The sequence below is a fragment of the Hevea brasiliensis genome, chromosome 5, assembly GCF_030052815.1.
Source record: "Hevea brasiliensis isolate MT/VB/25A 57/8 chromosome 5, ASM3005281v1, whole genome shotgun sequence".
Taxonomy (NCBI): Eukaryota; Viridiplantae; Streptophyta; class Magnoliopsida; order Malpighiales; family Euphorbiaceae; genus Hevea; species Hevea brasiliensis.
The window spans coordinates 5,080,959-5,104,831 of NC_079497.1; the positions used below are offsets into that span (position 1 = coordinate 5,080,959).

Genomic DNA, 23,873 nt, shown 5'->3' on the forward strand with positions numbered 1-23,873 from the left:
TTTTGTCAAAAAAAATATCATGACAATTTGAACATTTAAAAAGTTCCATGACACACTTTAGCTCCCATAAATATCTCAAGGTACATATCAAAAATAAATTTAAGATACCATTCAAATTCTAGTCAGTAAATTGCCACATCAGCAGACCAAAAGATATATTAATTCTACATTATAAGAGTCAAAGTGTATCATGGAACATTTGCAACAGTTGAAGTATGTCATATAACGTTTTAAAAGTTCAATACACCACAAAGATTTTTTAGTAAAATTCAGGGGTTAACTTGCATATTATGCCTATCAAAATCAATAATTGTATACTTTATAGATACATTCCAAAACTGAGTTAGGACCATTTAAAAATAATAATAATAATAAAAACAAGAGGCATATGCATAGTTTTAGCTAGTCTGCATATAAAGCCTCTCTAACCTGCTTTTCTGCTCACAAACTTTACCAGCACTCACAAACTTAGGAGCTCCTCAACACATGCTCGACCAAAATTAGCAATTAAATAAGACCACTGAAATAAGTCCAAAGTTGGACTTTCAGAAGCATTCCAAGTCTATTTTAAATTTGGACGCCTCTTGCGATCGAAATTTTTTTTTTTTTAAATTCTAACTAAACTTCCTATATAAATATTAACAGCAAAATATTCAATTTAATCTTTGTATTTTTTTGAAATTTTTATTTTATTAATTTTTAATTTTTTTATCTAATTTTATCTAACAATTTCAATTAAAGTTCAATTTAACTTGAAAATTAGAATTTATAGACTAAATTTTTTAATTTTTTATTTAAATAAAAAATTAAAAAGTTTAATTTCTTGATTTTAAAGCTAAATTTCTTGATTTAAGCCCCAAATTAAAAAATTTAGTTTATTTTTATAATTTTTAATCTAAAATAAGCTTAAATTAAAATTTATGAATTTAATTGGACAATAAATTAAAATTAAGCTAAATTAAATTCTACGTGGGCTAAATTGAGCTTTACGCCCAATATTAACTTCTAATTCTAATTGACTTAGGACTCTCATCTTTATTCCTGTTCCAATCGGGAATGGGAATACTATATAAGGAGACAACTTTCATGATTCATTCTATTCATTTTTCTTCTACTTTTTATCAGGAACTGAGCGATCACTGCAAGATGGGGATTAGGCAAGTTTGGGCGTGTAATCTCATGGAAGAACTGCAAAAAATGGATGCGGCGTTGCACCACCACAAGGTGGTTTCCATGGATTCGGAGTTCCCTGGATTTCTTCGGAAAACCCCTCGCCGGTCTGATGAGTTATCGGCATTCGCTGATATGAAGTTCAACGTTGATAACATGAAAATTATCCAACTGGGTATTACCCTTTCCGATGAGAATGGAATTATCGCTGGAACTTGGGAGTTTAATTTCAAGTTCTTGATAGAAACGGAGGTTTTTTATGATCCTAAGTCCATTGAGTTTCTAAAGGAAAGTGGAATTGATTTTGAGGAGCTGAGGATTAATGGGATCGACCAGCTGTTTTTCTCAAACATGTTCACTCATGTTTTAAGCAGACATAGAGACTTGAAGTGGCTAACTTTTCATGGGCTATATGACTTGGCCTACATGGTGAAGCTGGTTACCAAGAAACCACTGCCCGTATCTATGTTGGATTTCACTGAGATTATTGCCACGGTATTTGGGTGCTGTGTGTTGGATGTCAAATACATGGCACGATTCTACGATGACCTGCACAGGGGTGAGCTTGGATTGGAGAAATTGGCTAAGATTCTAGGAGTCAAGCGAGTTGGAGGGTCTCATCAAGCAGGATCTGATAGTCTATTAACAGCTCGTGTGTTCGCCAGGATGAAGACGATGTATGGGATAGAGGAATCTAGATTTGTGGGGTTCTTGTATGGCGTCACCACTAGGATTTGCGAACCAGTGAGTACGCAAGTCCTTCCTACTTTTCCTCGCTGCTGTGAACCAGGGATTCCTCAGCTATGTCAAGTGCTCCCAGCTTCTCGCTATTGTCGGCCAATGATTCATGGTGTCTTCCTCTATCCACCAATCATTCAGCATCAGTACAGGGTTCTGTAGATTCCTTGTACAGGATGTGGTCTTTTCTTCAAGTAACTATATGTTGTTTAGGATTTTGTTGTAGTTTTCCTTTATATATTTTTATCATAGCACATATATGATTGAAACGCTTATAAGCACAATAAACAAAAATTCTTATCAAGTAATAAATATAACATATTGGCATGTGTAAATACCGAGAAAATTTAATAATAAATGCAGTGTATGATCCATTGTTTGAGGGAATTGGTCTGCCTGTAGACCCGCATCTGCGAATGCTTGCTTTGATCTGACTGCAAATGCTAATTACTTGCTTATAACTCCACCATTGTAGACAGATGCACTTGCAAGAGGCTCTGAAGGTTTTGCAGGTTGTTATATCTATTGATGGAAATTTGTAACAATACTTGCTTATTTTCTATACTAATAAAATTAATTCTCTGTTTGGATACTGAGAAAATTGAATCTTTTTTCTGATTTTCTTTTGTAAATTTCTTCAATTTTATTTCATTTCATGGAATTTGATTTTATTCCTAGAAAATGGGGCTTTGCTTGGAACAGCAGAGGGCATTATGAATGGATAGTGCCATAAAGGCCTTGACGAGTGTGATATGTTAATTGAGTGTGTATTATTATGGTTTTATACCAAGTTTTTAATTAACACTTAATCTTATATTAATGTGACTTTAGCATCAGTATAACTCAGTATCAGTACAGGGTTCTGTAGATTCCTCGTATAAGGATGTGGTCTTTTCTTCAAGGAACTATATGTTATTTAGGATTTTGTTGTATTTTTCTTTTATATATTTCTATCATAGCACATATATGATTGAAAAGTTTGCGAGCTCTTATGAAGAGTAGGATTTCTATTCAAGTAATAAATATAATATATTGGCATGTGTAAATGCCCAGAAAATTTAATCATTTTTCTGATTTTCTCTTGTTAGTTTCTTGAATTTTATTTTATTTAATAGAATTTTATAGAATTTTTGGGATTCTTGATTAGCGCAGCAATCATAGGTTTGAGGTATTTTTGATATCCACAACAATCTTTATGTTTGCGTCTGTATGCATAACAACCTTGTGTAAACTTGCTATTTCCAGCAAATCAAAAGGAATCTAGAGGAAATTCTGCTTAATTTGGTCAATGTCGAAAGGCAACTCAGATTAATTCTTTCAGCTCTAATCCTTAAGGGCATGCACCACAGTTTTTTTACTTTTCTCTTCTTTGGGAAGCGTTCTTAATTCTTGAATTTTTATTGAGGCTACCTTTATCACTTCTTATAACCAAATAATTTTAAAAAGCCACGAAACAAGAGAGGAAATTTTGACAAAAATGATACCCAATTGCGATCATTAATCATGTTTGTATGATGGGTTATTTCAATATATGAAAGCAGCTCAAAGCCCAACGAAGATGCAAGATGGGGAATGGAAAGAAGGGAAATCCAATCAATGCATTACATGTACTTCGTAGCTTTGCTTTGCTTTTCTTTCTACTGAGTCGATAACCGGGTCTGTCTCTAGCTAGCTAGTTTCCTCTGAACTATAATACAGTATTGGAAAGGACAGGGTAGTCGCGTTGAACGCATACTTGTCAAAAGAAGTTCTTTATTTTTAACTAGCCTTGTTCAGAAGAATCACCTAAAGAAATTCTTCCTTGTTCAGAAGAATCACCTAAAGAAATTCTTCCTTGGAAAATAAAAATCATGGCAACCGCTCAATGGTATTCCAAGGGATGATATCAAATTCATATTTGTCAAAAGAAGTTCTTTATTTTTAACTAGCCTTGTTCAGAAGAACCACCTAAAGAAATTCTTTCTCGGAAAATAAAAATCATGGCAACCGCTCAATGGTATTCCAAGGGAAGATATCAAATCATATTGCTTACCACCAGGCTGATCATGTTATTAAACAACGAGTGTTGAATAACTCAATTGATAATTTATACAAGCAAGAGGAAGACAAATCAATTAAGTTATAGACTATCATGTAACTGATATCAGCGAAACAAGCTCTTTTCTCATAAAAGATCAATAATATTCTTCTGTTTTGGTGTCACAACCACAACAGTTTCAGCTTAAGGGCCTGTTGAAAACAAACATATCACTGCGATTGGTAATTCATGAATGCTGGAATTCAATTCAATTGAATTCTTGGGTTAATTACATGAATGCAACATAAGATTTGACCAAAACGACGAATGTTAAGTCGAACAAGCAAGAATGTTGAAGGAATAGGCCTGTATATTTTGCCTCTAAAATAGCTTGATGCGTTCTTCAACCAAAACTAACCTTCAATATTGAGAGTTATCAAACACCCACGGCTCATGCAACAAGCTATTATGAATATTTTTAATAAATTATTCTAACTGCTTTTATGCAACAAGTAAGAGCTGAAGCCATAATCAAGCATGATGACCGACTTGTTGCATATGTGCCCAAGAAAAGCAGGGGCCATAGACAACGCTTAGACATAAAACCGCATTCTCATTCATCTTTATCTCTTCATGTGAAGTCTTCTGGGAGCATGAACGAGAACAAGAAAAGGGTTAGTGGCAAGCGATGCTTTTGAAGTGGTAACAGTAATGAAGATGAACATAAGAAAAAGAAATTGCTGAGGAGACCAAGGCCTGACAGAATAAATTTTGCAAATTTTGGTTTGGAGACACCTACTGACATGCCTGAGGAATGGTGGCATAAAATTCAAGCAAAAGGAGGCATTGATGTAAAGTTGGCAATAATGAAACAGATGTTTGCCACTGATTTGAGTACTCACCACAATTGTTTCTCAATCCCTTTTAAGCAGATAAGAGATTTCAGTTTTCTTACAGAGGATGAGAAGAGAAAGTTAAAGGAGCCCAAGGAGAAAATGCCAGTTACACTCATGGAACCTTGTGGTTGACAGACTAAGATGTGGCTAAGGCAATGGAATTTGAAAGTAGCAGTACCTATGTGTTGACATCTAGTTGGAAGAAAGTCTTAGAAAGGAATCATCAGGGAAGTTCAAGGAAGTTCAAACAAAACGACATGGTGCAGCTGTGGTCTTTTAGGCACAATGGAGATCTCTGGTTGGCACTGTTTAAGGTTGAGGAGCTGTAGTGGCAGTAAAGGGGAGAATGGCGATGGTGCACAAGTCATAGTACTATGTTGGACCTGGAACTACATTCATAATTTGCTAGTTTAATTAGAGTTGGAGTGATGTATTCGTAGTACACAATTATTTCTTTTGTCTTCTTCCTTGCTAGTTATATTAAATTTATGCAACTAAACATCTTTGATGTAATTGATACGCTACTATATTTCATAGATTCATCACCATGTTCAATTATTCCATGGACAAATTGAGTTTAATCTTTTAATCGCTCTTCTGTTATGATAACCATTTAAATCCAACAATTATTCTATAGACCATGATTGAAGTCCATCAACTTGTATGGGATTACTGGTAATTTCAGAATAACCATTTGAGCTGCATTTTCATTCATACTGCTAAATTTTCCAGTAGATTGTTTGACTTGAAAATTTTGGTTGTAATAATTTCGAAGAATCAATAATCAAAGGGTGATGGCTCTAGAATTTTGTACCATGTTCATAACCTTCAATTTCTTTACACTGAATAATTAAATAGTTTAATGAACACAATTCAGTTGGTACGTGGCAGAGTGTTATTAGTGTTGAAGGTTCCTGGTAAACTTGCAACTCCTTCTGAAAGAACAAAAGATGTAAGCTGAAGTTTGAGTGCTGTAGTAAAAGGGAAAAATGACGTCCACTTAATTCCTATTCCATACCTTCCTCCACAGTCAAGTAAAATATCAATATGCATGTCAATTTGATATTAGCATTCAGCAAGTGAATAAATTGACTTTTAAACTATTTTGCCATAGCAATATAGTTTTAAATATTTCACATCTTCTGAAACATGAGCATTCTAATTAAGCAACTACCTAGCTAATTCCTTCTGCACAACCAGTATGCATTTCACAACACTAACTCTATCTCTATACGCAAGAAACAGGGGCAACTAGTAACAATGACATTGTTCATCAAGTATTTGAAGCATGAAGCATTGAATGGATCAAAATTCAAAATTACAATTTTCAGAAAAGGAAAATAATCCCATTTCTGAACATTTTGCATCAATAAAAAATAGGGAAAACTTGACATATAATTATTGTGAAATGTTGTCAAAACCACAGTTTCTGTTGGTAGTTTAAAGAACAATAGAGAAAAAAGGGGAATGAAAGGAAGGAACAAAATCTAATTCATTTCATTTATACATATAGCTAATACAAAAGATTGCAATTTTCTACGGTTAACAGCAACTCCTCCTTAAATTCAGCTATTTCATCCTCTGAGCTGCAATTCTTCAATTTCACTTGAACTTCCTTCTCAACTTCTCCAAGGAAGATATTTGATTTTAACATGTTTAGTCTTTCCATGAAAGACTGGATTTTTCACAATAGCAACAACAGGTTTATTGTCACGTAGCATCTCAGTAGCATTCACCTGTTCATGCTTCAAATCAACTAGTAACTTCCTGAGCCAAATGGCTTGGTTTACAGCATGTGCAACAGCAATATACTCTGCCTCAGTTGTGGATTGTGCCATAGTCTCTTGCTTCTTAGAACTCCAACAAATCATGCCTGAGCCAATAGCAAAACAGTAACCAGAGGTGCTTCTCATGTCATTAAATTAAACTGCCCAATCACTATCAGTTAAGCCCATTAGTTTTACTTCTGCATGTCTTGCATATAATACACCAAAGTCTGTTGTTTCCTTTCACATATCGCATCACCTTCTTTGCAGCTCTATAATGCACTTCACATGGGCTCTGCATGAACCTGGAAAGTATGCTAGTTGCATACATAATATCTGGTCTAGCAGGTGATAGATATAGTAGGCATCTAATAAGACTCCTGTAAAGACTTGCATCAATCTTCCTTGCTTCATCACTTTTGCTAAGCTTTTCACCTTGCACAGCTGGAGTACTTATTTCTTACAAATTTCCATCCCAAACTTCTTTAAAATTTCAATTGCATATTTCCTTTCGCACATGAAGATTCCTTGATGAAGGAGTAGGATTTCCATACCAAGAAAATAAAACATTTTCCCCAAATCATTCATCTCAAAACTTCTTTTCAGCTCCTTGATACATACATTTTGCATAGTCATTTAGGTTTAATTTCTTAGCCATTTTATTTGATTATTAGTCACTTTTAGCTAATTTCATTAGTTCTTTAGATAGTTTTTCATTATTGCCAATTTTTGGATTAATTTATAATTTTACTTTGTTTTGTAGGTAAAATGGTGTTTTTGAGGGACTAAAAAGAAATTTTACTTTTGAGGAGTGATTTTTACAGCCAAAGATGTCAAAAATAAGTTTCAAAGTTGAAGTATGCATTGGCCAAATTGCGCATAACTTGCCGCATAAGTTATGCAGTTCTGCATAAGGAGAGGAAACAATGTCCAAGCACCTGCCGAAATCTGCATAAGTTGCCACATAACTTATGCAGATTCGTGCCTCCCTTATGCAACCTCACAGAATCCTGCATAACTTATGCAGTTTTGCACCTCGCTCATGTAGTTTCGCACAAAGAGTCAGAAACCAGCCGAAAACTGTATAAGGGACTGCATAACTTATGCAGTCCACTTATGCAGTCCCACAAAGACTTCATAATGAGCTGGCAGGAGATTCCCTCAGAAAATCACACCTCAAACACACCATTTTAGGGCTCCTTGTCAGAAAAAGTTATAAATAGACCCTTATCCCATTTTAGAGAAAAAAGGAGAAGAGGGGGAAGAAAAGGAAAAGGAGAGGGCAGCAGCTGAAGAGTCAAAAACGTCTCCCACACCATTTCCAATCAGATTTGGAGTTTTCTTTCCTTTATTGCATATTTCCTACCTTTCTAGTATTGGGTTTCTTGTTTCTTAGCTTAGATTAAAGCCTTATTTCCATATAAACTCATAATATCTTGTAAATATTATGGATAGTGAGTAGTTTTCTTTGATTCTGGAGTAAGGGATGTAATATTTGAGATATTTTGTGGATTTTGATTGGGTAATCCATATTTTGTGGTCTTAATGAGTTTTATTCATTTCTTATGTGCTCAATGACATGCTTAATGTAGGATCCCATTAAGTGTTGTTCTTAATCCATGGTTAAGGCACTGAAAGGAGAAAACCTTGTGATAGATAATCAAGAAATTGGACTTAATTAACTTAGATCTAGAAATAGACTAAGGATTAAGAGGATTTACAGATTAATTAAGGAACTTAATGGGTCTTGATTAATTTTAACTCCACGAAAGTAGGATTAGATTGATTAAGGCACTCTTTGTCCCACTCGAAAGGGTATTCAAAGGATTTAGGAATTAATCTCATTAAAACCCATAAGTTACACAAGATTGGATAACAAATTTAAAATCCCAAAATAGCTTCAATATGAACTCCTGAACTCCAGAATCGCCTTTTTATCATTGTTAATTTCTAATTAAATTTAATTGCTTGCCATTTTAAATTTTGCCATATTTCAATTTGCTTATTTCAATTTGATGCAATTTTAGTTTAATCATTACATTGTTGAATAGATTATTAATCTCACACACATAGAATTCACACTCCAATATCAATCAATTTATTACTTTAATTTCAAAAATAGTCCAAATTAGTTAGAATTTTTATATCAAAAATTCAATCATTAACACAACTCCTCGTGGGAACGATATCTTTTCTATATTACTTATGCGACCCGTGCACTTGCGGTTGGGCCACATCACTCCCCCTTGAACTGATGAATCAATAACTGATTGTTACCCATGACCAATAGATCGTCAACATACAGAGAAACAACAATAGTGCAGCTGTGGCCTTTTACGCATAATGGAGATCTCTGGTTGGCACTGTTTAAGGTTGAGGAGCAGTAGTGGCAGTAAAGGGGAGAATGGGGATGATGCAAATACAAGTCATAGTACTATGTTGGTCCTGGAACTACATTATAATTTGCTAGTTTAGAGTTAGAGTGCTGTAATAGTTATTTCTATTCAAGATAAAGCAAATTAATGGGTAATTAATAAGTGTTTTTATATTGCTCCTTGCTAGTTATATTAAATTTCTATGGTTAAACATATCTGATGTTTGTTTGAGAATTTATTGGTTCTGAGAATTTTTTAATGATACTTGAGACAAATTGAGTTTTAGTTTGATGTTTTAATCATTCGTCTGTTATGATAAACTATCTAAATCCAACAATTATTCTGTAGAGCATGATTGAAGTCCATCAGCTTGTATATCCCTGGTTTCCAAACATTGCTTTTGTTTCTCTTGGTTTCATCTCTTCATAAAATTATGAAGTTGGATAAAATTATGAAGATCCTTCTGCTCTTGATATTTACAGACAAAATATGCTCCAGGAATAAGCCAATGAAAATGCTGTTAGAAGATACAGAGCTGTTGTTTAAAAGTTTTAATCTCTCCTGGTGTCTCCCTATGTGTGGTGGCACAATACATCTACTTTCTACCTGTATCCCTCCAAAATTTGAACTCCTCATATCATCCCTAAGGCAAATCCATGTCACAGCCAAGGGGTCTGTTCACTTCACAAGACAGCCAGTCAGCAACTGTAACAACTTCTCAGAACATAGATTATTTTGGTAATTTCAAAATAACCAATTGAGTAGCATTTAATGCAGGAATGGAGTATTAATGGGGTATGGACTATCAGTTCTGCAAATACATAGATTTCTTGTTAGCTACAGCCTCTGGGAAGGTTGAAATTAAAGGTCCCGGTAAACTTGCAACTCCTTTTGAAAGAACAAAAGTTGTAGCTTATACTCTTGGTGCCATGACACCTTAAGCACTTACAGATTCAAAGGATGGTAGTCATCCTTCCATATTAATTATACTTAATGTTTTTAGTTAATATTTTTTTTTTAAATTTAATTATTACTATATGTCATTTATAATTATGTTATTGGCAATTTGAAGCTGTTATGATCCATGGAGCTATACTTGGTGGATTTAGAATATATTGATTGTATTGCCTCTGGAAAAATATTATCTTGTCTAACCAGCTTCCTATGCACTTCACTGACAGTGATTGAGTTTCTGGCAGAATTGCAATTAAGACTAGAAAACTTTTGGTAGTTACTGCATGGTGGTGGAGTAAGACAATCTGGAGGTTGAACTACTGCTGAACCATTTACAGCAGAAGCATTGGATTCAGACGAAGCTTGATGAACTGCTATTTCAGTTCCACTATCATGTGTGACCTGTGGAAAATAAGGCCTTGGTGAATAAGAACCAATCTTCCCTTTATTAGCATTAGTATTTGTGAATTTGAAATTTGGCAGGAAACCAATTTAGTCTGAAACAAGATTCCTGTTTGTGCGTTGTCAAACTGGCAAACAATGTTCTTTTTACTCTTCCCATATTGATCAGTTCTAAAATTAGCATTGTGCACAGAATAATAACAGAAACAGACACGTACGGGGTGACAATTGTGATGGAGAGACACTCAACTCTTGCTGAACTGACTTGTCATATAATTGTCGTTAATTTTAAACATCATTATAAAAAATTAATTATAATTAAATTATTATAAATTATATACCATCCTAATAATTTGATTTTTTACCCATTATTGTAATAATAGTGGCACAGCGAGAATCATTAGGCTTTTAAATTCTCTATATCCATCTCATTATCTTTATCATTTGTAATAAATTTCAAATAAATGATTATATCATTAGGACTATCATTAGGCTTTTAATTTCAAATTAATAAGTTGTATTCATCCTTCCACCATTCAACTTTATCTCAATACTAATTCAATTCCTACATTACATGTGGATAATTATTAAAATCATATTAATAAATTATTTAATAGAAATTTTAATAATAAAGTAATTATATTTTTTTTAATATTTAGTAAATATTTATTTTTAATATTTAGTAACTATTTATTTTTAATATTTAATTATTTCTATTATTATATCTATCATTTATAATTATATTTAAATATAAATATTTTTAACATCATTGTTGTTAATTTTTAAAATTAATTATATAATTATATATAGATTATATTAAAATTAATTAAATTATAAATTTTATACCTTCCGAATATTAAGATTAACTATTGATTGATAGCTGTTGCTGTTAGCTGATAGCTAATAACTTATTAGAATTGATTTATATTATACCTAATTGTTATTTTTGACATGAAAAATGACTAATAATAATAATGATATATCATATAATTTATATTGCTATTGAAACAAATATATAATTATTAATTTATTATATTATATTTATTTATTTTATTATTAAAATAAATATAAAATAATTAATTTATTATATTATGTCACAAATAAATAATAAAAAAAAGTAATTAATAACTTAAGAAGAAATTAAAAAAATAAAAAAAAGAGAAATTTGAGCTAAAATGGAAAATTAAAAAAAAAAACATTTCTAAAGAATTTTCACAGTTTTAGACCAAAGGCATAAATATGAGATGAAAAAAAAAAAAGCTTAATTTTTAATTTAGTCCGTCAAATCTTATTGTCAAATAAGTTGCATGTGAGAGAGAATTTATCACTTAATATAAATGGGTCTTAAAGCACGATAAATTATAAATACATATGAGTATTTTTATTTAACAATAAAAAGATTTTTTTGTAATTTATAAACTGCTCTAATTACAGAGCTGATGCAAAAGGCAACTGATAGCAACCGATAGATATTATATCAATTATCAGTTATCATTTTAAAGAGTTCACCAAATAGTTTGGTTTGTTATTTGTATATCTATTAGTTATTAACTACACTCAACAACCGACAAACAACCTCTTAACGTGGTCATTGGAACCCAATACTGCCACATCCTAACATAATCTGAACGGCAAATTATAATTTCTTTTTTAATTTAATGGACGCCCAATGGATTGGGTAATAATTGATTTCGATTCTGCATATAAGGTGTTCGATAAAATGACAGAGAGAAATGTTGTTTCTTGGACTTTGCTGATAACTAGGCTTCAGCAATTGGGCTATTCACGAGATGCCATTGATTTTTTTATCAATATGGTTTCGAGTGAGTATATACCAGATAAATATGCACTAAGCGGGGTTGTTTCAGCTTGTGCAGAATTGAGATTGTTATCATTTGGGCAGCAATTGCATTCTTGGGCCATAAAATCAGGATTGTTTTTGGATGTTTGTGTTGGGTGTAGTTTGGTGGATATGTATGCAAAGAGTAGAAAGGATGGATTTATGGCTGATTCTAGGAAGGTGTTTGATCGGATGTCAGATCATAATGTTATGTCTTGGACTGCAATTATTACAGGGTATGTGCAGAGTGGAGGGTATGATATGGGAGCTGTTGAATTATTCCTTGAAATGATTAAAGGACAAGTCAAACCAAACCATTTCACATTGTCTAGCATTCTCAAGGCATGTGCAAATCTTTCTGATCTGCCTACGGGTGAACAAGTTTATGCCTATGCAGTGAAATTGGGGCTCGCATCAGTTAATTGTGTGGGGAATTCTCTTATTAGCATGTATGCTCGAAGTGGTAATATGGAAAATGCTAGGAAAACTTTTGATGTTCTATTTGAGAAGAATTTGATTTCTTACAATACAATTGTCAATGCTTATGCAAAGAGTTTGAATTCTGAAGAATCATTTGAGCTTTTTATTGAAATTGAGGATACAGGGACTCAGGTTGATGCTTTTACATTTGCTAGCCTTCTGAGCGCAGCATCTAGCATTGGTGCAATTGGTAAAGGTGAGCAAATCCTTGCTCGGATACTGAAATCAGGTTTCAACTCAAGCCTTCACATTTCTAATGCTTTGATCTCTATGTACTCTAGATGTGGAGATATAGAAGCTGCTTTTCAAGTTTTTAATGCTATGGGAGATCGCGATGTTATATCTTGGACTTCAATGGTCACCGGTTTTGTAAAACATGGATTTGCTGTAAGGGCTTTGGAGACCTTCCACAAAATGCTAGAGGCAGGTGTGAGGCCAAATGAGATCACATATATTGCTGTTTTATCAACTTGTAGTCATGTGGGTTTGATTTCTGAGGGATGGAAACACTTCAAATCAATGAGTATGGAACATGGTATTGTCCCAAGGATGGAACATTATGCTTGTATGGTTGATTTACTAAGCCGATCAGGATGTCTTGAGGAAGCAATGGAACTCATTAACTCGATGCCTTTCAAGGCTGATGATTTGGTACTTCGTACTTTTCTCGGAGCTTGTCGAGTACATGGTAACATAAATCTTGGGAAACATGCTGCTAAGATGATTCTTGAGCAAGACCCAAATGACACAGCGGCATACATCCTTCTATCAAATTTGTATGCTTCTAATGGTCAATGGGATGAAGTGGCAGAAACTAGAAAAAACATGAAAGAGAGAAATTTGACTAAAGAAGCAGGTTGTAGCTGGATCGAGGTGGAAAATAAAGTGCATAAGTTCTATGTGGCTGATACTTCACACCCACAAGTTTTAGAGATTTATGATGAACTGGATCAATTGGCTCTAAAAATAAAGGAATTGGGCTATGTTCCAAGCACAGATTTTGTTCTTCATGATGTTGAGGAGGAGCAAAAGGAGCAATATTTGTTTCAACACAGTGAGAAAATTGCTGTTGCATTTGGTTTCATCAGCACATCTAAATCTAAACCAGTAAGGGTTTTTAAGAATCTTAGAGTTTGTGGAGATTGTCACACAGCATTCAAATACTTTTCAATCGTCAAAGGAAGAGAAATTGTGGTGAGGGATTCCAATCGATTCCATCATTTCAAGGATGGGAAATGCTCTTGTAATGATTACTGGTAAAATGAGTTGGAGCTAATGGTGATCTTGATCTTATTCTTGAGTTGTCTCGATGTACTGCTTGTAATGCGATTGCAAATAGCTTCCAAATTTCAAGAATTGTCACTTTGATGATCACTTAAATATTCTTGATCCTATTCTTTATTTTGAATGCATCAGGTGAAAGGAGTGAACCCTTAAAATCACTAAAAATAAAAAATAATCTCATTACACCAAAATTGATTTGAACATATCTTTTTACCGTATCAAAATAAAAGCTCAATTATCACTCAAATTAACTTAGTTAGTTATAGCAAAATTTTAAATACATTACTTGTGAAGCTTTAAAGCAAATATACTCTGGGGAAAAGAAAGCATATTATACACATGGATAGCCCAAAATTCAATCAACTTCACAGTGAGTGTGTGTTTTGCGATTAGCAAAAATTTTTTTTTTTTTTTTTTTACTCACTTAATGGGTACGTAAATGTAAAAGTAAATGCACCTATTTTTTTTTTCCCTATTTCACTTCTTGAAAGCACTGTAAATGCGTATACTATTTAGGAAACTCTTGGATACAAATGGAAGGTGAATTTCAAATGAATCAAATATATTATTCACAATAAATAAAGTGATCAAAGATATATAACAAAATATTTTTTTTAATTATTTTTTGAAATTTAAATTCTTTAAAATGAATTATTAAAAGCTCATTAAGGCCTATAACTATATCTATACTTTATTTTTATTGTTTTTCAAAATTAATTACAACTCTTAGTATAAAAATTATATAAAATTTTTAATACTAAAAAAATATATACAGAAGATATAAAAATTTTTATAATACAATAATTTAGAAATTAAAAAAAAATTAAATTTTGAGAATAAACTCATGATCATGACCAAATTTAAATTATCATTAATAAATTATATAAAAATCCCATAATTTTAAATATTAAAAGCTAAAGTAACCACTAATAAATTATACATATTAAAAATTAACTTTGTCTGCTAAAATAATAACTATTAATAAATTAGAGATAATAACGAATTAATGTCAACCAATGATAATGGAGCTAGACACAAGCGTTCTTTCAAGATTATGAAGCAGAGCAAATTACTATAAATGAAATAAGGAAAAATATCAACAGATGAAAGATATCACAAATAATTAATTAATGCAAAAAAAAAAAAACTAATGAAAGATATCTACAGATAAAAGATATCACAAACAATTAATTAATGGAAAGAAAACTAATGAAGTATATCAATAGATCGCAAATCTTCAGGGATTAATTGAAGTCATAAACTATATATAGGTTTGTGCTTGTTGAAATGTGTAGAAATATTTTTTCGCTAGAGAAGGGAGAAATAAAGATGGGCAGAGTTCTTGATGCAGATGATGGTGGGTGTTTCGACAGGATGGTGGCTGCGATCAAGTTAGTGGAAGAAAGTATTCTGACTGCTTTTACGCACAAGTAAGAGCTGAAGCCATGATCAAGCATGATGACCGACTTGCTGCATATGTGCCCAAGAAAAGCAGGGGCCATGGACAACGCATAGACAAGAAACCTCATTCTCATTCATCTTTATTTCTTCATGTGAAGTCTTCTGGGAGCAAGAGTGAGAACGAGAACAAGAAAAGGGTTAGTGGCAAGCGATGCTTTCAAAGTGGTAGCAGCAACGAAGATGAACAGAAGAAAAAGAAATTGCTGAAGAGACCAAGGCCTGACAGAATCAATTTTGTAAATTTTTGTTTGAAGACACCTACTGACATGCTTGAGGAATGGTGGCATAAAATTCAAGCAAAAGGAGGCATTGATGTGAAGTTGGTAATAATGAAACAGATGTTTGCCACTTATTTGAATACTCACCACGATCGTTTCTCAATCCCTTTTAAGCAGATAAGAGATTTCAGTTTTCTTGCAGAGGATGAGAAGAGAAAGTTAAAGGAGCCCAAGGAGAAAATACCAGTTACACTCATGGAACCTTGTGGTTCTAAGTCTTAGATGTGGCTAAGGCAATGGAATTTGAAAAGTAGCAGTACTTATGTGTTGACATCTAGTTGGAAGAAAGTCTTGGAAAGGAATCATCAGGGATCATCAGGGAAGTTCAAACAAAACAGCATAGTGCAGCTGTGGTCTTTTAGGCACAATGGAGATCTCTGGTTGGCACTGTTTAAGGTTGAGGAGCAGTAGTGGCAGTAAAGGGGAGAATAGCGATGGTGCACAAGTCAAAGTACTATGTTGGACCTGGAACTACATTCACAATTTGCTAGTTTAACTAGAGTTGGAGTGCTGTAATCGTAGTGCACAGTTACTTCTTTTGTCTTCTTCCTTGCTAGTTATGTTAAATTTCTACAATTAAACATCTTTGATGTAATTGACACACTAATATATTTCATAGATTCATCAACATGTTCAATTATTCCATAGACAAATTGAATTTAATCTTTTAATCGTTCTTCTGCTATGCTATCCATCTAAATCCAACAATTATTATTGAAGTCCATCAACTTATATGGGATTACTGGCAATTTTAGAGTAACCATTTGAGTTGCATTTTCATTCATACTGCTAAATTTTCCAGTAGATTGTTTGACTTGAAAATCTGGTTGTAATAATTTCGAAGAATCAATAATCAAAGGATGATGGCTCTAGAATTTTGTACCATGTTCATAACCTTCAACTTCTTTACACTGAATAATTAAATAGTTTAATGAACACAATTCGGTTGGTATGTGGTAGAGTGTTATTAGTATTGAAAGGTCCTGGTAAACTTGCAACTCCTGAAAGAACAAAATTTGCAGCTTATACTCTTGGTGCCATGACACCTTGGACGCAGCTGTACCCTTGGTACTGTCACGGGACGGGAGTTCTAGCCCCGTGCGGCACCTAGGTCCCCCTTGGCCAGGGCCCCCAGGTCAGCCTCCCCCTATCTGGCAAGCTCGCATAAGCCCAAATAATAAGCATCTTCGAGGTTTCTGGCACGTTACCTGTACAGATTCACACTAGTTAGCTCCATAGGGCAAGAGACAGCTTGTGACGGCCTTGCCAACTGCCAAGAATAGGAGTGGGGAACTTCCGAACCGTTACATTCTCCCCCACCCAATCCCGCAAACGCCCTCGTTTGCGTGCATTCGCGTCGCTTCCCTGCGCAACTTGATCACACTCCCTCGCACATAGGAGTCCACAAGCCATTCGTTGCGCTCGCCCAACGCAAACACTTGAGCAGCATATTGGCCACCAGTTTGCCAGTGCACTCACCCACTTCCGCACGCAGACATCCTCTAAAATGCCTTTGCCAAGATTCATCACGTTGCTCGCCAGACGCTGCATACCAGCTGCTGCATGATAGGCCGCACTTGTCCCTCGGATCGACCCCTTTCTTGTCCGACGTGGGATTGAGAAAACCCGTGTCTACCTCTGTCCCGTTGAGGCCTGACATTCTCTCCCACCCGATTCTAGCAACACCCTTGTCGCCATCGGCACCCTGCCTACCCCTATCCCGTTGGGGCGCTTGGCGTGATTCGGATCGTCTGGGGCCTGCTCTGATACCACATTGTCACGGGACGGGAGTTCTAGCCCCGTGCGGCACCTAGGTCCCCCTTGGCCAGGGCCCCCAGGTCAGCCTCCCCCTATCTGGCAAGCTCGCATAAGCCCAAATAATAAGCATCTTCGAGGTTTCTGGCACGTTACCTGTACAGATTCACACTAGTTAGCTCCATAGGGCAAGAGACAGCTTGTGACGGCCTTGCCAACTGCCAAGAATAGGAGTGGGGAACTTCCGAACCGTTACATTAACCAATGGTCTCCACATGCTCTCAAGCCATACCAAAGCTTCCAAGTGTGTTTTTGTGTATTTAGCCCACTTTATTGCTCTCTTGTAAGCCTTAGGCTTGTAAAGCTATTTTTATTAAGTAGTAAAGTTACTTTCCCTTTGCCAAACTTGTTCCTTGTGTTTCACTCACTCTCTCACCATTTTTACCCTTTGTCACCCTTATTAGTCTATCTTTATAGACTTTGAGTGTGGGAAGGCTGACTTAGTCTTGGGGGAAGACTAAGGCCGCACGGTTTGAAGCAAGTTTGAGGTGAGCAAACTTCTTACTCCGTGACAGTACCCACTAGAGTTTAGCCAGAAAATCTTGACAGGGCTGAAGTTTTTAGTGTTGTAGTGAAAAGGAAAAATGACCTCCACTTAATTCATATGCCATACCCTCCTCCACCAGTCAAGTAAATTATCAATATGCATGTCAGTTTGATATTAGCATTCAGCAAGTGAATAAATTGACTTTTAAACTATTTTGCCATAGCAATATAGTTTTTAAATATTTCACATCTTCTGAAACATAAGCAATCTAATTAAGCAACTGCCTAGCTAATTATGCATTTCACAACACTAACCATACCTCTATACACAAGAAGCAGGGGCAACTAGTAACAGTGACATTGTTCATCAAGGAAAATAATCCCATTTCTGAACATTTTGCATCAACAAAAAATAGGGAAAACTTGACATAAAATTATTGTGAAATGTTGTCAAAACCACAGTTTCTGTTGGTTGTTTAAAGAACAATAGAGAAAAAAGGGGAATGAAAGGAAGGAACATAATCTAATTCATTTCATTTATACATATAGATGATACAAAAGATTGCAATTTTCTACGGTCAACAACAATTTCTCCTTAAATTTAGCTACTTGATCCTCTGAGCTGCAATTCTTCAATTTCACTTGAACTTCCTTCTCAACTTCTCTAAGGAAGTGATATTTGATTTTCATATGTTTAGTCTTTCCATGAATGTGAAAACCCATATACATTTATTATTTATTATTATTTTATTTTAATTAGCTAACAATAATTTAATATATTTATAAAAAATATATATATATTTTATTAGATGGTCTGCTTATTTATTTTTAGATATATATATTATTTTTGAAATTAAATATATATCTGCAATCTGAATAACCCAGTTCAATAATAACTCTATTTCCATTCTACACCTAATAGAACTCTTGAAATATATATATACCCTAATCATCTCTTCTGCTAAACTTTGCTCTCAAAACCTATTTGTCACCTCTTTTTTTCTATCAATACTCTCAACAGAGAATCCCTAAATTTTTACTTCTCTATGCACCACGTTCGATTCTGTTTTCAAGGTAAAAATTCTCATTCCTTATTTAATAATGGGTGAATTTGATTTTATTTTCTTTCCTCGATTTGTTACAACTACTCTAGAAATTTATTTTTTTTCCTTTGATCATTGGTATTGAATTGGGTTGATTATGATTACTGTGAGATAATAACCTTCAATTTAGATTATATATATATATATATATATAAACCTTTGTCCCCCTGTTCATCGAATTCTGTCCACCGAATTCGTCCCCCTGTTCATCCACATCGGCAAACTGAATTAATCCCACCTTTATATATATATATATATATATATATATATATATATATATAAAACCTTCGTCCCCCTGTTCATCCACATCGGCAAACTGAATTCGTCCCACCCAATATATATATATATATACTAAAATTATTTTATTTTATTATTATTTAATATTTTTCTTTTATATTTTGGGTATGTAGGAGATTCAAATATTATATCAGTCAGTTGAAATTGTCTCTCGTCCATTGAAAATAACTATTATCTTGGAGATTCCAGGTGAGTGGTAATTATAGTACATGGCACCGTTTTAGTCCCTTTTAAAATTTCTTAGCATTAAGTTTGTTATTAAATGAAATTTTAAATCAATATTTTAACAATTATTTTATATGTGATTTTCTAGAGTTTTATTTTATTATTGAATTTTATTTCGATTTTGATTAAATAATTGATTTTGTCAACTATCTCTACATTAGACCAATTAGGATTCCGGGAACAGACCTTTAATGTATTTATATTGATTAATATTTGACCATAAAATTTACCGATGTGTTACTGAATTGATTTGAGATTGATTTGATTTTATTGACTGAAACTATTGAATACACTATCAGTTATTATTTGCTATCTGAAATTTTTTATTGATTTTGATTGATTTGTACAAATTGATTTTATATTTTGAATTGGTACCTGTGCCCAGTATCTGTTTCTGTTATCTGGTCCCGCTGTGTGGACTAGGGGTGAGCAATCGGTTCAAACCGAACCGAACCGAACCGAACCTAATTAAATTATAAAAATCGAACCGTCAATTTTAGAAACCGAACTGAACCGAAATTGGTGAAAAACTGAATTGAACCGAACCGCTTTATTTCGGTTCGGTTCGGTTTAAACCGATTGGTTTGATTTTTGATTGATTTTTTAATTTAGACTTGATTTTCAAGTTATTTGGTCTAATTTTAACTTTGGTTTGAACCTAATAACCATTAATTAATGAAATCAAACAATTAATATATATATATATAATTAAATATAATTCATAAATTTTCCATAAAAATAAATTAATTCAAAAATCAATTCGGTTCGATTTGACTATATAAATCACTGTTCGGTTTAGTTCGGTTTAACCGATTTTTTTATATTCAAAACCGAACCGAACCGAAATAACCGAAATTTTTATAAATTAAAACCGAACCGAACCGATTTAATTTAAAAACCGAACCGATTGAACCGAATTGACTCGGTTCGGTTCGGTTTTTCGGTTTGAATCGAATTCTGCTCAGCCCTAGTGTGGACTATCACGGTATTAGGTTGCATTGTCGAGTCATGCATCATTGCAGTTTATGGGTTGCATTATTATCATATGCATTGATATCTGTGAAGGAGGAGGAAGGTATCTGATATCTGGTAGCGCGCTTACCATCTGGCCTTTGGTGATGTGGGGTATCATCACCCTGGTACACTGTACCATAAAACTTTTATTGAATGAATTTATTTTATATATATGTTTTATGAGATTATTTATTAATAATTTTGACAGCATGAGCATAATTTTATTGAATAGAAAATTTATTGTGAAATTAATCAATCAAGCGTCTGCCTGTTCTATTCTGTTGTGTGCTATAATTATCATTCACTGAGCATCTAGCTCAAACCACGTTTTCTCTGTCTGTTATCTGTTTCACATCAGTAGAATTCTGCAGCTGATCAAAATATTCAGACCATTTTCTGGAGATGGACAACTTTGATTTGTTCTCATGGTATGCCCGAATTCGTGTTTTCTCGGGCTAATAATTAGTTTGAGCTATTGAACAGTTTAAGTTTTTATTGAAATCTGTAGAGACTCCGCAGTTTACTTATGAGATATTTATGATGTTTATTCAGCATTTTGTTTATTTGTATTTTTGGGATTAGTAAGTGACAATATATTCATTCAAGATACTCTGATAAGGCTTGCATGATTTAAGAATACTTAAATTATGCGCCGGTCACGGTTCAGAATTTTGGGTCGTGACAATGAAAGACTGGATTTTTTACAATAGAAACAACAGATTTATTGCCGCATAGCACCTCAGAAGCATTTACCTGTTCATGCTTCAAATCAACCAGCAACTTCCTGAGCCAAATGGCTTGGTTTACAGCATGTGCACCAGCAATATGCTCTGCCTCAGCTTTGGATTGTGCCACTGTCTCTTGCTTCTTGGAACTCCAACAAATCATGCCTGAGCCAATAGAAAAACAGTAACCAGAGGTGCTTCTCATGTCATTACATTAACCTGCCCAATCATTATCAGTGAAGCCCATTAGATTTACTTCTACGTGTCTTGCATATAACACACCAAAGTCTGTTGTTCCTTTCACATATCGCATCACCCTCTTTGCAGCTCTATAATGCACTTCACATGGGCTCTGCATGAACCTGGAAAGTATGCTTGTTGCATACATAATATCTGGTCTGGCAGGTGACAGATATAGTAGGCATCCAATAAAACTCCTGCAAAGACTTGCATCAGTCTTCCTTGCTTCATCACTTTTGCTAAGCTTTTCACCTTGCACAGCTGGAGTACTTACTGTCTTACAATTTTCCATCCCAAACTTCTTTAAAATTTCAATTGCATATTTCCTTTGGCACATGAAGATTCCTTCATGAGGGAGCAGGATTTCCATACCAAGAAAATAAAACATTTTCCCCAAATCATTCATCTCAAAACTTCTTTTCAGCTCCCCCTTGAACTGATGAATCAACAACTGATTGTTACCTGTGACCAATAGATTGTCAACATACAGAGAAACAACAATGGTGCAGCTGTGGCCTTTTAGGCATAATGGAGATCTCTGGTTGGCACTGTTTAAGGTTGAGGAGCAGTAGTGGCAGTAAAGGGGAGAATGGGGATGGTGCAAATACAAGTCATAGTACTATGTTGGTCCTGGAACTACATTATAATTTGCTAGTTTAGAGTTGGAGTGCTGTAATAGTTATTTCTATTCAAGATAAAGCAAATTAATGGGTAATTAATAAGTGTTTTTATCTTGCTCCTTGCTAGTTATATTAAATTTCTACAGTTAAACATATCTGATGTTTGTTTTGAGAATTTATTGGTTCTGAGAATTTTTTAATGATACTTAAGACAAATTGAGTTTTAGTTTGATGTTTAATCATTTGTCTGTTATGATAAACTATCTAAATCCAACAATTATTCTGTAGAGCATGATTGAACTCCATCAGCTTGCATATCCCTGGTTTCCAAACATTGCTTTTGTTTCTCTTGGTTTCAGCTTTTGATAAAATTATGAAGTTGGATAAAATTTTGAAGATCCTTCTGCTCTTGATATTTACAGACAAAATATGCTCCAGGAATAAGCCAATGAAAATGCTGTTAGAAGATACAGAGCTGTTGTTTAAAAGTTTTAATCTCTCATGGTGTCTCCCTATGTGTGGTGGCACAATACATCTACTTTCTACCTGTATCCCTCCAAAATTTGAACTCCTCATATCATCCCTAAGGCAAATCCATGTCACAGCCAAGGGGTCTGTTCACTTCACAAGACAGCCAGCCAGCAACTATAACAACTTCTCAGAACATAGATTATTTTGGTAATTTTAGAATAACCAATTGAGTTGCATTTAATGCAGGAATGGAGTATTAATGGGGTATGGACTATCAGTTCTGCAAATATACAGATTTCTTGTTAGCTACAGCCTCTGGGAAGGTTGAAATTAAAGGTCCTAGTAAACTTGCAACTCCTTTTGAAAGAACAAAAGTTGTAGCTTATACTCTTGGTGCCATGATGCCTTAAGCTCTTACAGATTCAGAGGATGGTAGTCATCCTTCCATATTAATTATACTTAATGTTTTTAGTAAATATTTATTTTTTTTAATTTAATTATTACTATATGTCATTTATAATTATGCTATTGGCAGTTTGAAGCTGTTATGATCCATGGAGCTATACTTGGTGGATTTAGAATATATTGATTGTATTGCCTCTGAAAAAATATCATCTTGGCTAACCAGCTTCCTGTGCACTTCACTGACAGTGATTGAGTTTCTGGCAGAATTGCAATTAAGACTAGAAAACTTCTGGTAGTTGCTGCATGGTGGTGGAGTAAGACAATCTTGAGGTTGAACTACTGCTGAACCATTTACAGCAGAAGCATTGAATTCAGACGAAGCTTGATGAACTACTATTTCAGTTCCACTATCATGTGTGACCTGTGGAAAATAAGGCCTTGATGAATAAGAACCAATCTTCCCTTTATTAGCATTAGATTTGTGAATTTGAAATTTGGCAAGAAACCAATTTAGTTTGAAACAAGATTCCTGTTTGTGCGTTGTAAAACTGGCAAACAATGTTCTTTTTACTCTTCCCATATTGATCAGTTCTAAAATTAGCATTGTGCGCAGAATAAGAAACAGACACATAGGGGGTGAGAATTGTGATGGAGAGGCACTTAACTCTTGTTGAACTGACTTGTCATATAACTGTCATTAATTTTAAACATCATTATAAAAAATTAATTATAATTAAGATTAATTAAATTATTATAAATTATATATCATCCTAATAATTTGATCTTTTACCCATTATTGTAATAATAAAGG

At 33.9% G+C, this 23,873-nt stretch overlaps 2 protein-coding genes, 1 long non-coding RNA gene and 1 pseudogene across 3 annotated transcripts; 3 read left to right on the top strand and 1 right to left on the bottom strand.

The window, feature by feature from the left end:
• Positions 1-1,039: 1,039 nt before the first annotated feature.
• On the top strand, positions 1,040-2,243 carry LOC131179867 (putative CCR4-associated factor 1 homolog 8; annotated as a pseudogene).
• Positions 2,244-3,905: 1,662 nt separating this feature from the next.
• LOC131179868 (uncharacterized) lies at positions 3,906-4,387 on the bottom strand. The gene is made up of 2 exons (XR_009148756.1): positions 4,344-4,387; positions 3,906-4,137 (listed from the first exon to the last, which is right to left on the bottom strand). It is a non-coding gene; the product is annotated as an uncharacterized LOC131179868 (long non-coding RNA).
• A 41-nt stretch (positions 4,388-4,428) lies between these two features.
• On the top strand, positions 4,429-4,953 carry LOC131180047 (putative B3 domain-containing protein At2g27410). The gene is made up of 2 exons (XM_058147638.1): positions 4,429-4,599; positions 4,717-4,953. Exons 1-2 carry the CDS (start codon positions 4,429-4,431, stop codon positions 4,951-4,953), a joined length of 408 nt encoding a protein of 135 aa, XP_058003621.1.
• Positions 4,954-11,955: 7,002 nt separating this feature from the next.
• LOC110664294 (pentatricopeptide repeat-containing protein At3g49170, chloroplastic-like) lies at positions 11,956-14,012 on the top strand. The gene has a single exon (XM_058146658.1). It carries the CDS (start codon positions 11,988-11,990, stop codon positions 13,896-13,898), a length of 1,911 nt encoding a protein of 636 aa, XP_058002641.1. The 5' UTR covers positions 11,956-11,987; the 3' UTR covers positions 13,899-14,012.
• The last annotated feature ends 9,861 nt before the right edge of the window (positions 14,013-23,873 follow it).

Excerpts from the sequence above, each read along its gene's own strand:
- LOC110664294 (XM_058146658.1), top strand. The coding sequence starts at position 11,988 with ATGGATTGGGTAATAATTGATTTCGATTCTGCATATAAGGTGTTCGAT.
- LOC131180047 (XM_058147638.1), top strand. The coding sequence starts at position 4,429 with ATGCAACAAGTAAGAGCTGAAGCCATAATCAAGCATGATGACCGACTT. Across the intron at positions 4,600-4,716 it reads TGAACGAGAACAAGAAAAGG|ACACCTACTGACATGCCTGA; the intron begins GTTAGTGGCAAG and ends TTTGGTTTGGAG.